Here is a 15,471-nt window from a genome sequence, read left to right as displayed (position 1 = left end):
TTTTATATTTTCGTTTCACGTTGTCCTTTTCCAGCGTGGTTCAAGCAGCTATGGTGGATGCGTAGCCAGGCCAGCCCAGATTGGCATGGCTTGGCTCGGTTTGGCCCTGTAGTGTGAACCAGGCTGAGGAAGACTTGATGGTTGATATTCATCTGTGGTACAGTCGTCTGATCTGTCTGTTGAGTTGAAGTGGATGTAAATGATACAAGTCCTGGTGGGTGTAGCACATCTCTCCCTCACTGACACTTGCTCTACACACACACACACACACACACACACACACACACACACACACACACACACACACATACACACACACACACACACACACACACTGTTATTAGCTTGATTCCCTTAGGGCACGGCTTGAAGTCTCATTCACAGGAAATACATTATCGGCCCTCACATTTCCCTCATCATATGAATCATATATAACACTCATGGATGAGAGAGGGAAATGGTACATGAATAATGATCTTGATAAAGTGGAGATTGGATCTAGGATGAGTGGTAAAGCAGCAATGATTGCAGTGGGTGTCCTTGTGTGTGTGAGTGTATGTGTGTGTGTGTGTGTGTGTGTGTGTGTGTGTGTGTGTGTGTGTGTGTGTGTGTGTGTGTGTGTGTGTATGTGTGTGTGTGTGTGTGTGTGTGTGTGTCCATACCTGTAGAACTAATGTCAGACCTAACATTCATCAACGAGTATGTAGGTGATGTGCACAGCATTTCTCCGCTGAATAAACCACAGGAGCAGTATAAACCTACTGACATTCATCCAACCTGTGTGTTCCCTCTTGTTATGTGCCCCAGATTGAGTGTTCCAGTATATCAGAGTATTCTGAGAAGATCATCAAGTCCAACCACCTACACAATGGTAAGAGATTCACTACAAATCAATCATCTATATAGCTAGGTTCACACAGGGTAGCCGACATGGCTATATCCTGTCAAAGTTACATGTTACGAGTTCACTAGTCAAGGGACAAAGATTTGGGGAGGATAAACTGATTCTAGAACTGTGTCTAAAGGCAACTTGTACGCACAATATGGTACACATAACAGGCTACTCATGTTCTATTGATCATTAGGACTATATGGGCGCAGTGGGGGAGACAGCTGGCTTACTGAGAGATAACAGAATATATATATTAACATTGATAAAGTATCAATGAAAGAGACAGAGAGAGGAGGGATAGAGAGAGAAGGAGGGGGGGGGAGAGAGAGAGAGAGTGATAGAGCTATTCAGAAAGACATCTTCACCCTGGACTCTGGCTGGCAGCTCTGTCTGGCAGCTCTGCTCCCAAACAAAACATCCCTAAACTGAGACATCAATCAAAATGAGCTGGATGCCGCTGATCATCACTCTGAAATGTCACCTTGATGGAACTCCACAGATGGCGTTATAATTGAGTGACCCAGAGGAGTGTTTGGTGGAGTGGAGTATTTGGTGTAGTGTAGTGCTTAGTGTAGTGTACTGTTTAGAGGAGTGGAGTGTTTAGAGGAGTGGAGTGTTTAGAGGAGTGGAGTGTTTGAACTAGTGGAGTGTTTAGTGTAGTGGAGTGTTTAGTGTAGTGGAGTGTTTAGTGTAGTGGAATGTTTAGAGGAGTGGAGTGTTTGATCTAGTGGAATGTTTGGTGTAGTGGAGTGTTTAGTGTAGTGGAGTGTTTGATCTAGTGGAGTGTTTGGTGTAGTGGAGTGTTTGGTGTAGTGGAGTGTTTGGTGTAGTGGAGTGTTTGGTGTAATGGAGTGTTTGGTGTAGTGGAGTGTTTAGTGTAGTGGAGTGTTTGATCTAGTGGAGTGTTTGGTGTAGTGGAGTGTTTGGTGTAGTGGAGTGTTTGGTGTAGTGGAGTGTTTGGTGTAGTGGAGTGTTTAGTGTAGTGGAGTGTTTGATCTAGTGGAGTGTTTGGTGTAATGGAGTGTTTAGTGTAGTGGAGTGTTTGGTGTAGTGGAGTGTTTGGTGTAATGGAGTGTTTGGTGTAGTGGAGTGTTTAGTGTAGTGGAGTGTTTGGTGTAGTGGAGTGTTTGGTGTAGTGGAGTGTTTAGTGTAGTGGAGTGTTTGGTGTAGTGGAGTGTTTGGTGTAGTGGAGTGTTTGGTGTAGTGGAGTGTTTAGTGTAGTGGAGTGTTTAGTGTAGTGGAGTGTTTGATCTAGTGGAGTGTTTGGTGTAATGGAGTGTTTAGTGTAGTGGAGTGTTTGGTGTAGTGGAGTGTTTAGTGTAGTGGAGTGTTTGGTGTAGTGGAGTGTTTGGTGTAGTGGAGTGTTTAGTGTAGTGGAGTGTTTGATCTAGTGGAGTGTTTGGTGTAGTGGAGTGTTTGGTGTAGTGGAGTGGAGTGTTTGGTGTAGTGGAGTGTTTGGTGTAGTGGAGTGTTTAGTGTAGTGGAGTGTTTAGAGGAGTGGAGTGTTTGATCTAGTGGAATGTTTGGTGTAGTGGAGTGTTTATTGTAGTGGAGTGTTTGATCTAGTGGAGTGTTTGGTGTAGTGGAGTGTTTGGTGTAGTGGAGTGTTTGGTGTAGTGGAGTGTTTGATCTAGTGGAGTGTTTGGTGTAGTGGAGTGTTTAGTGTAGTGGAGTGTTTGATCTAGTGGAGTGTTTGGTGTAGTGGAGTGTTTAGTGTAGTGGAGTGTTTAGTGTAGTGGAGTGTTTAGTGTAGTGGAGTGTTTGATCTAGTGGAGTGTTTGGTGTAGTGGAGTGTTTAGTGTAGTGGAGTGTTTGATCTAGTGGAGTGTTTGGTGTAGTGGAGTGTTTAGTGTAGTGGAGTGTTTAATGTAGTGGAGTGTTTAGTGGAGTGGAGTGTTTGATCTAGTGGAGTGTTTGGTGTAGTGGAGTGTTTGGTGTAGTGGAGTGTTTAGTGTAGTGGAGTGTTTAGAGGAGTGGAGTGTTTGGTGTAGTGGAGTGTTTGGTGTAGTGGAGTGTTTGGTGTAGTGGAGTGTTTAGTGTAGTGGAGTGTTTAGTGGAGTGTTTGATCTAGTGGAGTGTTTGGTGTAATGGAGTGTTTAGTGTAGTGGAGTGTTTGGTGTAGTGGAATGTTTAGAGGAGTGGAGTGTTTGATCTAGTGGAATGTTTGGTGTAGTGGAGTGTTTAGTGTAGTGGAGTGTTTGGTGTAGTGGAGTGTTTGGTGTAGTGGAGTGTTTAGTGTAGTGGAGTGTTTGATCTAGTGGAGTGTTTGGTGTAGTGGAGTGTTTGGTGTAGTGGAGTGTTTGGTGTAGTGGAGTGTTTAGTGTAGTGGAGTGTTTAGTGTAGTGGGGTGTTTGGTGTAGTGGAGTGTTTGATCTAGTGGAGTGTTTGGTGTAGTGGAGTGTTTAGTGTAGTGGAGTGTTTGGTGTAGTGGAGTGTTTAGTGTAGTGGAGTGTTTAGAGGAGTGGAGTGTTTGAACTAGTGGAGTGTTTGAACTAGTGGAGTGTTTAGTGTAGTGGAGTGTTTAGTGTAGTGGGGTGTTTAGAGGAGTGGAGTGTTTGATCTAGTGGAGTGTTTGGTGTAGTGGAGTGTTTAGTGGAGTGTTTGATCTAGTGGAGTGTTTAGTGTAGTGGAGTGTTTGGTGTAGTGGATTGTTTAGTGTAGTGGAGTGTTTAGAGGAGTGGAGTGTTTAGTGTAGTGGAGTGTTTAGAGGAGTGGAGTGTTTGATCTAGTGGAGTGTTTGATCTAGTGGAGTGTTTGGTGTAGTGGAGTGTTTGGTGTAGTGGAGTGTTTAGTGTAGTGAAGTGTTTGGTGTAGTGGAGTGTTTGGTGTAGTGGAGGTGTTTAGTGTAGTGGAGTGTTTAGTGTAGTGGAGTGTTTAGTGTAGTGGAGTGTTTGATCTAGTGGAGTGTTTGGTGTAGTGGAGTGTTTAGTGTAGTGGAGTGTTTGGTGTAGTGGAGTGTTTGGTGTAGTGGAGTGTTTGGTGTAGTGGAGTGTTTGGTGTAGTGGAGGTGTTTAGTGTAGTGGAGTGTTTAGTGTAGTGGAGTGTTTGGTGTAGTGGAGTGTTTGGTGTAGTGGAGGTGTTTAGTGTAGTGGAGGTGTTTAGTGTAGTGGAGTGTTTGGTGTAGTGGAGTGTTTGGTGTAGTGGAGGTGTTTAGTGTAGTGGAGTGTTTAGTGTAGTGGAGTGTTTAGTGTAGTGGAGTGTTTGATCTAGTGGAGTGTTTGGTGTAGTGGAGTGTTTAGTGTAGTGGAGTGTTTGGTGTAGTGGAGTGTTTGGTGTAGTGGAGTGTTTGGTGTAGTGGAGTGTTTAGTGTAGTGGAGTGTTTAGAGGAGTGGAGTGTTTGATCTAGTGGAGTGTTTGGTGTAGTGGAGTGTTTGGTGTAGTGGAGTGTTTGGTGTAGTGGAGTGTTTAGTGTAGTGGAGTGTTTACTGTAGTGGAGTGTTTGATCTAGTGGAGTGTTTGGTGTAGTGGAGTGTTTGGTGTAGTGGAGTGTTTAGTGTAGTGGAGTGTTTAGAGGAGTGGAGTGTTTGATCTAGTGGAGTGTTTAGTGTAGTGGAGTGTTTAGTGTAGTGGAGTGTTTAGAGGAGTGCAGTGTTTGATCTAGTGGAGTTAGCTCCTGAGTGGCGCAGTGGTCTAAGGCACTGCATCGCAGTGCTAACTGTGCTACTAGAGATCCTGGTTCGAATCCAGGCTCTGTCGCAGCCGGCCGCGACCGGGAGACTCATGGGCGGCGCACAATTGGCCCAGCGTCGTCCAGGGTAGGGGAGGGAATGGCCGGCAGGGATGTAGCTCAGTTGATAGAGCATGGCGTTTGCAACGCCAGGGTTGTGGGTTCGTTTCCCATGGGGGGCCAGTATATAAAAAAAAAAAAATGTATTCACTAACTGTAAGTCGCTCTGGATAAGAGCGTCTGCTAAATGACTAAAATGTAAATGTAAATGTAATGTAAATGGAGTGTTTAGTGTAGTGGAGTGTTTAGTGTAGTGGAGTGTTTAGAGGAGTGCAGTGTTTGATCTAGTGGAGTGTTTGGTGTAGTGGAGTGTTTGATCTAGTGGAGTGTTTGGTGTAGTGGAGTTTTGTGTTGTGAGTGACATTCTGTGTCCTGTCCTTCAGTCATCACCATCTTCAAGGGGAAGGTGGAGGAGGTGGAACTGCCAGTGGAGAAAGTAGACATCATCATCTCAGAGTGGATGGGCTACTGTCTCTTCTACGAGTCTATGCTCAATACGGTCATCTTCGCCAGGGACAAATGGCTAGTAAGTGTGTGTGTTTGTTTTTGTGTATGGGTGTGTGAGAGAGAGAGAGAGAGAGAGAGAGAGAGAGAGAGGGGGGGAGAGAATGAGAGAGAGAGAGAGAGAGAGAGAGAGAGGGGGAGGGAGAGAGAGAGAGAGAGAGAGAGAGAGAGAGAGAGAGAGAGTATACAGGTGTAGGATCTACATTTGGTCACTCTTTTGGTGCTGAGAATTTTCCTGGTTATATTATATATTATATTAACAGTTTTGCACTTTTCACGTAACTTACTTTTGGCCAGCTAATAGCCTAACCACCGATCAAGCAACATTATGGACTAAACGTTCAAATCATGTTGCTGCAGGATAATGTTGCTGTGACAATATAGATCAAATTAAGATCCTACACCTTTACATGCGTGCATGTGTTTATCCACATACTGACTGGTCCTGCTTATAGCGCCCAGTGAGAGGACGATCTGGTTTCTAACCAGTGTTGCTGCTTCAGGGTTTTAGACCGGGTATGAGCTAACGGTACATACAGGATGCCAGGTGTGCAGACAATGCATGTGACTGTAGGATGCCTCTATTCTCTATGAGGTATATCTCAACTAAATGTATGTTGTTGTCTCCTCTCACATTCAGAAGCCTGGAGGGCTGATGTTTCCTGACAGGGCTGCCCTGTATGTAGTGGCCATCGAGGACAGGCAGTACAAGGACTTCAAGATACACTGTGAGAACGTCCTTCCATCTCCATTTCTTAGCTACTGTGTGTATACTGTATGTATCTTATCCTCTCCCTCTTCCAGTGGGCTCTCTCCTCCAGCCTCTGGGTTAGACTACAGAGAGCTGTGTAGAGGAGGGATGGAGGAGAGGGAGAGCCTGTCTGCTCTGTTCTCAAGCCTAGCTGAAGTAGACCTATAATACAGGCTGCCAGACATAGTGGAAGAGTATTTAAGGCCCCTGTCTCTCACTAAAGGAACACTAGATATACATACTAAGGGAGGGTGGAAGGACTGAGACCACGTTTTTGGCAACTGTAGACCTGTGTTATATTTTCTCTGTTCCTGAGGGTTGTTATCGATTCTAGGCGGCAAATAGAGAATAACACAGTTTAATCTCAATCTAAAACTTGAGACACTCTTCCAACCCAACACAGTGCCAGTAACATAGTGTTCAATGTCCACCACTTAAAGAGTATGTGTGATGACCACCACTGGGAGAGAGAGTCTGTGTGATGACCACCACTGAGAGAGAGAGAGTCTGTGTGATGACCACCACTGAGAGAGAGAGTCTGTGTGATGACCACCACTGAGAGAGAGAGTCTGTGTGATGACCACCACTGAGAGAGAGAGAGTCTGTGTGATGACCATCAATGAGAGAGAGTCTGTGTGATGACCACCACTGAGAGAGAGAGTCTGTGTGATGACCACCACTGAGAGAGAGATAGTCTGTGTGATGACCACCACTGAGAGAGAGAGTCTGTGTGATGACCACCACTGAGAGAGAGAGAGTCTGTGTGATGACCACCACTGAGAGAGAGTCTGTGTGATGACCACCACTGAGAGAGAGAGTCTGTGTGATGACCACCACTGAGAGAGAGAGAGTCTGTGTGATGACCATCAATGAGAGAGAGTCTGTGTGATGACCACCACTGAGAGAGAGAGAGTCTGTGTGATGACCATCAATGAGAGAGAGAGTCTGTGTGATGACCGCCACTGAGAGAGAGAGTCTGTGTGATGACCACCACTGAGAGAGAGTCTGTGTGATGACCACCACTGAGAGAGAGTATGTGTGATGACCACCACTGAGAGAGAGAGTCTGTGTGATGACCACCACTGAGAGAGAGAGAGTCTGTGTGATGACCATCAATGAGAGAGAGAGTCTGTGTGATGACCACCACTGAGAGAGAGAGTCTGTGTGATGACCATCACTGAGAGAGAGTCTGTGTGATGACCATCACTGAGAGAGAGAGTCTGTGTGATGACCACCACTGAGAGAGAGAGTCTGTGTGATGACCATCACTGAGAGAGAGAGTCTGTGTGATGACCACAACTGAGAGAAAGAGTGTGTGATGACCACCACTGAGAGAGAGAGTCTGTGTGATGACCATCACTGAGAGAGAGAGAGTCTGTGTGATGACCATCACTGAGAGAGAGTCTGTGTGATGACCACCACTGAGAGAGAGAGTCTGTGTGATGACCATCACTGAGAGAGAGAGAGAGAGAGAGTGTGTGTTGACCACCACTGAGAGAGAGTCTGTGTGATGACCACCACTGAGAGAGAGAGTCTGTGTGATGACCATCACTGAGAGAGAGTCTGTGTGATGACCACCACTGAGAGAGAGAGTCTGTGTGATGACCATCACTGAGAGAGAGAGAGAGAGAGAGAGAGTGTGTTGACCATCACTGAGAGAGAGAGTCTGTGTGATGACCACCACTGAGAGAGAGAGAGAGTGTGTGTTGACCATCACTGAGAGAGAGAGTCTGTGTGATGGCCATCACTGAGAGAGAGAGTGTGTGTTGACCATCACTGAGAGAGAGAGTCTGTGTGATGACCATCACTGAGAGAGAGAGAGTCTGTGTGATGACCATCACTGAGAGAGAGTCTGTGTGATGACCACCACTGAGAGAGAGAGTCTGTGGGATGACCATCACTGAGAGAGAGAGAGAGAGAGAGAGAGAGTGTGTTGACCACCACTGAGAGAGAGTCTGTGTGATGACCACCACTGAGAGAGAGAGTCTGTGTGATGACCATCACTGAGACAGAGTCTGTGTGATGACCACCACTGAGAGAGAGAGTCTGTGTGATGACCATCACTGAGAGAGAGAGAGAGAGAGAGAGAGAGAGAAAGTGTGTTGACCATCACTGAGAGAGAGAGTCTGTGTGATGACCACCACTGAGAGAGAGAGATAGTGTGTGTTGACCATCACTGAGAGAGAGAGTCTGTGTGATGGCCATCACTGAGAGAGAGAGTGTGTGTTGACCACCACTGAGAGAGAGAGTCTGTGTGATGACCACCACTGAGAGAGAGAGTCTGTGTGATGGCCATCACTGGGAGAGAGAGTGTGTGTTGACCACCACTGGGAGAGAGAGTCTGTGTGATGACCACCACTGAGAGAGAGAGTCTGTGTGATGACATCACTGAGAGAGAGAGTCTGTGTGATGACCACCACTGAGAGAGAGAGTCTGTGTGATGACCACCACTGAGAGAGAGAGTCTGTGTGATGACCACCACTGAGAAAGAGAGTCTGTGTGATGACCACCACTGAGAGAGAGAGAGTCTGTGTGATGACCATCAATGAGAGAGAGAGTCTGTGTGATGACCACCACTGAGAGAGAGAGTCTGTGTGATGACCATCACTGAGAGAGAGAGTCTGTGTGATGACCACCACTGAGAGAGAGTCTGTGTGATGACCACCACTGAGAGAGAGAGTCTGTGTGATGACCATCACTGAGAGAGAGAGTCTGTGTGATGACCACCACTGAGAGAAAGAGTATGTGTGATGACCACCACTGAGAGAGAGAGTCTGTGTGATGACCACCACTGAGAGAGAGAGTCTGTGTGATGACCACCACTGAGAGAGAGAGAGTCTGTGTGATGACCATCAATGAGAGAGAGTCTGTGTGATGACCACCACTGAGAGAGAGAGAGTCTGTGTGATGACCACCACTGAGAGAGAGAGTCTGTGTGATGACCACCACTGAGAGAGAGAGTCTGTGTGATGACCATCACTGAGAGAGAGAGTCTGTGTGATGACCACCACTGAGAGAAAGTCTGTGTGATGACCACCACTGAGAGAGAGAGAGTCTGTGTGATGACCATCAATGAGAGAGAGTCTGTGTGATGACCACCACTGAGAGAGAGAGAGTCTGTGTGATGACCATCAATGAGAGAGAGAGTCTGTGTGATGACCACCACTGAGAGAGAGAGTCTGTGTGATGACCACCACTGAGAGAGAGAGTCTGTGTGATGACCACCACTGAGAGAGAGAGTCTGTGTGATGACCACCACTGAGAGAGAGAGTCAGTGTGATGACCACCACTGAGAGAGAGAGTCTGTGTGATGACCACCACTGAGAGAGAGAGAGTCTGTGTGATGACCATCAATGAGAGAGAGAGTCTGTGTGATGACCACCACTGAGAGAGAGAGTCTGTGTGATGACCATCACTGAGAGAGAGAGTCTGTGTGATGACCACCACTGAGAGAGAGTCTGTGTGATGACCACCACTGAGAGAGAGAGTCTGTGTGATGACCATCACTGAGAGAGAGAGTCTGTGTGATGACCACCACTGAGAGAAAGAGTCTGTGTGATGACCACCACTGAGCGAGAGAGTCTGTGTGATGACCATCACTGAGAGAGAGAGAGTCTGTGTGATGACCATCACTGAGAGAGAGTCTGTGTGATGACCACCACTGAGAGAGAGAGTCTGTGTGATGACCATCACTGAGAGAGAGAGAGAGAGAGAGAGAGAGAGAGAGAGAGAGAGAGAGAGAGAGAGAGAGTGTGTTGACCACCACTGAGAGAGAGTCTGTGTGATGACCACCACTGAGAGAGAGAGTCTGTGTGATGACCATCACTGAGAGAGAGTCTGTGTGATGACCACCACTGAGAGAGATTCTGTGTGATGACCATCACTGAGAGAGAGAGAGAGAGAGAGAAAGTGTGTTGACCATCACTGAGAGAGAGAGTCTGTGTGATGACCACCACTGAGAGAGAGAGAGAGAGAGTGTGTGTTGACCATCACTGAGAGAGAGTCTGTGTGATGGCCATCACTGAGAGAGAGAGAGTGTGTGTTGACCATCACTGAGAGAGAGAGTCTGTGTGATGACCATCACTGAGAGAGAGAGAGTCTGTGTGATGACCATCACTGAGAGAGAGTCTGTGTGATGACCACCACTGAGAGAGAGAGTTTGTGTGATGACCATCACTGAGAGAGAGAGTGTGTTGACCACCACTGAGAGAGGAGAGTCTGTGTGATGACCACCACTGAGAGAGAGAGTCTGTGTGATGACCATCACTGAGAGAGAGTCTGTGTGGTGACCACCACTGAGAGAGAGAGTCTGTGTGATGACCATCACTGAGAGAGAGAGAGAGAGAGAGAGAGAGAGAAAGTGTGTTGACCATCACTGAGAGAGAGAGTCTGTGTGATGACAACCACTGAGAGAGAGAGAGTGTGTGTGTTGACCATCACTGAGAGAGAGAGTCTGTGTGATGGCCATCACTGAGAGAGAGAGTGTGTGTTGACCACCACTGAGAGAGAGAGTCTGTGTGATGACCACCACTGAGAGAGAGAGTATGTGTGATGGCCATCACTGGGAGAGAGAGTGTGTGTTGACCACCACTGGGAGAGAGAGTCTGTGTGATGACCACCACTGAGAGAGAGAGTCTGTGTGATGACATCACTGAGAGAGAGAGTCTGTGTGATGACCACCACTGAGAGAGAGAGAGAGAGTCTGTGTGATGACCACCACTGAGAGAGAGAGTCTGTGTGATGACCATCACTGAGAGAGAGAGAGAGCGAGAGAGTGTGTGATGACCACCACTGAGAGAGAGAGTCTGTGTGATGACCACCACTTCAGACACAGAGTGTACCAGATTGACTCATATCTGAGTGTGTGTGTGTGTGTGTCCAGGGTGGGAGAACGTGTACGGTTTTGACATGACCTGCATCCGTAACGTGGCCATGAGAGAGCCCCTGGTGGACGTGGTGGACCCCAAACAGGTGGTGACCAACTCCTGCCTAGTCAAGGTCAGTGTGTGTGTGTCTGTGTGTGTGTGTCTGTAATGAGCACCACTTGAGGCACAGAGTGTACAAGAGTCATGAGTGAATGTACACATCTGATAAACAGGGATGCCATTGTAATATAGATATTCTGTTTAGAGACACTGGCCAACCTTCCCACAATTCACAGCCAGTTCCAAAAAGGGCGGCAGGTAGCCTAGCGGTTACAGCGTTGTGCTAGTAACCGAAAGGTTGGTAGTTTGAATCCCTGAGCCAAAGGTGAAAAATCGGTCAATGTGCCCTTGAGCAAGGCACTTAACCCTATTTACTCCAGGGTCGCCGTTGATAATGGCTGGCCGTGACCCCACTCTCAGGGGGAGATGGGATATGCAAAAAAATATTTTCCAATTTGCATATAATACACACTTGTTATTATTTATTGCATTCAAAATACACACTTGAAAAATGACTTTCCAAAATTGAAGTGTCACAGAGAGACAGCCAATAATTATGATGAGCCCAAAATGGGTTCCGTGTCCCTGTCTGTGATTTGCATGTCAGTGAATGTGTCTAGACTGTACAGGTTTCACAGTTTGACCCATGCCAGCCACCGTACCTGGGCCATAAATAGGCCTGGCACTCCCGGGTCTGTGTGACAGATTGGGATTTAACACTGATGTCCTATCCAATGACAGCCTGTCTGTCCTGTCCAATGACGGCCTGTCTGTCTGTCCAATGTCACAACAATCATCTAAGCGATAGAAAATGATGAGGAGAATATATCCTCCATTTCAGTGTGTGAGGCATGATATGAGATGCTGTGTGAATTATCTTGAGGAGGAAAGGATTTGATGCTGAGAGGTGCCATGCTTTCTAGGGTGTATGAATGAAAGGATGGATGGATGGATGAATTGAACAGATGAAGGAATTAAGGAATAAAACAGATGAGTGTTGGGTGGAATTGAATGAAATAAAGAGTTGAACACAAAAATAGAAGGAGAGCTTAGTCAGGGACCGGGTGTGGATTCAATTTCCAGTTACAAGCCTAAAGTGCTCTAGTGTGACAGAATACATTAGAGCTCCTGACACACAGCAGAGAAACCTATTCACTGACGGGGAAGAAAATACTGCAGACAGAGAGAGAGAGAGAGGGGGGGAGAGAGGGGGAGAGAGAGATGGGGAGAGAGAGAGGGAGAGAGAGAGAGAGGGGGAGAGAGAGAGAGAGAGAGAGAGAGAGAGAGAGAGAGAGGGAGAGAGAGAGAGGGGAGAGAGAGAGGGGGGGAGAGAGAGAGAGAGAGAGAGAGAGAGAGAGAGAGAGAGAGAGAGAGAGAGAGGGAGAGAGAGGGAGAGAGAGGGAGAGAGAGAGAGAGAGAGAGAGGGGAGAGAGAGAGAGAGGGGAGAGAGAGAGAGAGAGAGAGAGAAAGAAATCAATAAAAAAGGATGTGTGTTTGAGAGACGTGCATTTGTGTATGTCTGACAGTGCTGTTATGTATGAGAGAGTGATAGATGTAAGGAGAGAGAGAGAGATTGAGATAGATATACAGAAATAGAGGAGAAAGGAGAAGTGTGTGTGTGTGAGAGAGATATCTTTCTTCCGATGTATGTCCCCCTGAACCATATTTCCCATGTAACCTATGACCCAGGAAGTGGACATCTACACGGTGAAGCCTGAGGACCTGTCTTTCACCACGGCCTTCTGCCTGCAGATCCAGAGGAACGACTATGTCCACGCCATGGTCACCTACTTCAACATCGAGTTCACCAAGTGTCATAAGAAGACTGGCTTCTCTACCGGTTAGATCTCACCTCACCACACACATATGGGTTGTGTTCATTTGGCACCAAGAAGCAGAAAACAGACTGAAACAGGGAAGGACTACCTGAACGTCCAATAAGAAAGACCTACTTTTGTTTTCCCTTGCAAAAACGTTTTTGCTACGGTGTGCACTAATGAACACGACCGCGATGTGACCACATTCACTAAACGCTAGGTCCTTTGAAATGAGGTGTATGACAATATAGGTTAAATGTCTTCCACCCAAGCCACTTGTGTTGTTATAAGGTCTCGAACCAGAAGCCACTAGAGATGACGTCACAATGGGAGATCTTTTACAGGGAGAGAACCACTGTGTTCAGTTTATGGGTCCTGTCCAGGTTATGCAACAATGGAAAGTTGTCATTTCAAACAGACATCAATCATTTTGTGTAAATCAGTCAATTGTAGCACTTGTACAAATAAGCCAGGGTGAAAAACTGTTCTCATACCTGTTGTTGCAGAGATTCTTGACTCTGTGGCAGTGATCCTTTGGTTTTGTTTGGAAGATTGTGGAAGCACAGCACATTTTTTGCATTTTAATTCTTCAAGGTTTTGACAAGGGGAGGGCGATATTATTGTGAGGTGTAGGTTTGAGGCTGATGATCAAAAGGTACTGCTAGACATAAAAGCATGTAGTAATGGCATCCTTTGCTGTTTCCTATAATGACAAGTTGACTCGGGTTATCGCAGCTCTTCACCCCCCTCTAGTGGTGCTAAGTGAAACTGCTAAGGTTAAAAATACAGACCAATGGTACTTTTTCTGTCTCTACCTCTCCTTCTGATTATTTCACTCTCCACCATCTCTGGGAAGATCTCAATTGCATACTCTTCGCGTCCTCTCTCCTTCTCAAAACCCATTGGAGGAGAAGGTCAGAGGGGCAGGACCTCTGGCTTTCTTATCCAATGGGTGTTGATAAGGAGACGAGGAGAGAGGGCGAGGAGTATGCAATTGAGATCTTCCCTGTCTCTCAATACCGTATTCATTTTCTCCTAATCCTCGCTCCATCTCCTCCTCCTCCTCTCTTGTTCCCCTCCTCTCTTCCATCTCCATCTCCTCCTCCTCTCTTGTTCCCCTCCTCTCTTCCATCTCCTCCTCCTCTTCCTCTCTTCCATCTCCTCCTCCTCCTCCTATTCCCCCCCTCTCTCCCATGGTCAGCTCCTGAAGCCGCCAGTACCCACTGGAAGCAGACAGTGTTTTACCTGGAGGACTACCTGACTGTGAGGAAGGGAGAGGAGATACTGGGCAGCATCGCCGTCAGGCCCAACGAAAAGAACGTGGTGAGAGCAGAGCTACTCTGTACTAGAACTACAGCTCACACCAGGCCAGCATAGAATCAAATGGTGTTTAAAAATATATATTTTCTATAGTCCAGCCAGCACCTACTGGCTATAGATGTCAGGTCTTTAACATGATCTCTGACTATGTCTAAGAGTGAAGCCCTATAGGAGTATTAGCTCAGACACCGCAAAGCCACCCTCCTGTTGCTGCACCACCCACTGATTTGAACTGTTAACGCTCTACATTTTAGTCATTTAGCAGACGCTCTTAACCAGAGCGACTTACAGTTAGTGAGTGGATACATTTTCATACTCTACAAATGCGTCCACCCTTCTTCCCTTACTTGAAGGCGTCACAGATCGGAGAGGGTTGGATTGGTGAATGTAGTACAGTGGGAAACTTGCCATCACTTATCCAACCTCATATATTTCAGTGACTACCTTAAAAAGGAGGGTGGAAAGAAGGATGTATTTTCGAAGCTTTCAAAAAGGGCTAAATATCCCAACTGTTGTGTCCATCTCAAATACACTTTTCACAATACTAAGCCAAGCCGAGTTGTACCGTGCTGGCCTGGTTACACATCCAGAGTTCTGAAACTGTAGGAGGACAATGTGAAAAGAAAATACCAGAGGCAGCACCTATGGCTGGGGTCGGCATGATACTGTCAAATGGTTATAGGTGGACTGAAGTCTTCTCTTGTATTCCAGCGGGACCTGGAGTTCACCTTTGAGTTGGACTTTAAAGGACAGCTGTGCGATGCGGCCATTTCCCACGACTACAAGATGCGCTAGTTGACCAGCAAAGGTTAATATCACCCTCCTCAGTCCCCTATTGGACACATCTTGAGCGAGGGAGGGCACAGGATCTCCAACAGGCCCTCCTATTGGCCCGAGGGGGACACGATATGCATCTGATTGGATGACAGTGTTCCAGCACCTAAGTGATGTCATAAGAACAAGCCATTTCGAAGCAATAGCGCCATCACCTGCCACATTTTTAAAGCTGCCCTGAGAATGTAATATCCCTGATGAACTTGATTTTTTATTTTATTCAGGTTGAGTTTTAGTGTTATTAGTACTAGATCTAAATGAGTTAGAGGGATTTTAGATGCTGGTCCAGAGGCACTTTAAACTCAGAGCATGTATTTTATCAAGGACAAGACAGACACTACACCTCTGTTTCACTGATGTCTTTCTAAGTTCAACAAATGCAGAACCTAAGAGTTTGTAACAGGAAAGTCATTCAGTGTTTGTTCAAGTTGTTAAGTTAGGTATATTCTGTTGGTATTCAGTACTGGTAAGTTATTTGCATGTTTAGCTTTTTGTTCTTGGTTGATTTCAGGTATCATGTTTTGATCATGTGAGATATTTACAATTGCTATGGTGCCAGAGTGAGGAAAAATGGAACATGTTTAATGATAGAAACCTGTGAGAATTATCTCTATGTCTTTCATCTCTAGTTGGAAAAGTTATTTTACCATTTTGATTTTGGGGTGTGATGAACAAATAAAGAATAATTACTTTGAATTATT

The 15,471-nt window shown here is 46.3% G+C and overlaps 1 protein-coding gene across 3 annotated transcripts in view; it reads left to right on the top strand.

The window, feature by feature from the left end:
• Positions 1-15,463, top strand: part of LOC121543404 (protein arginine N-methyltransferase 8-B) — a 29,416-nt gene extending 13,953 nt beyond the window's left edge. For all 3 annotated transcript variants that reach the window (XM_041853244.2, XM_041853245.2, XM_041853246.2), the window contains 7 exons: positions 808-871; positions 5,003-5,145; positions 5,764-5,851; positions 10,757-10,872; positions 12,489-12,639; positions 13,818-13,939; positions 14,648-15,463. In XM_041853244.2, coding sequence (XP_041709178.1) covers positions 808-871; positions 5,003-5,145; positions 5,764-5,851; positions 10,757-10,872; positions 12,489-12,639; positions 13,818-13,939; positions 14,648-14,731 — 768 coding nt within the window. In that variant the 3' untranslated portion in view covers positions 14,732-15,463. The remainder of the gene's footprint in view (positions 1-807; positions 872-5,002; positions 5,146-5,763; positions 5,852-10,756; positions 10,873-12,488; positions 12,640-13,817; positions 13,940-14,647) is intronic.
• The last annotated feature ends 8 nt before the right edge of the window (positions 15,464-15,471 follow it).

The sequence above is a fragment of the Coregonus clupeaformis genome, chromosome 28 (assembly GCF_020615455.1).
Source record: "Coregonus clupeaformis isolate EN_2021a chromosome 28, ASM2061545v1, whole genome shotgun sequence".
Taxonomy (NCBI): Eukaryota; Metazoa; Chordata; class Actinopteri; order Salmoniformes; family Salmonidae; genus Coregonus; species Coregonus clupeaformis.
Note: the sequence above shows the minus strand (reverse complement) of the source record. Positions and strands in the feature narration are given on the sequence as shown.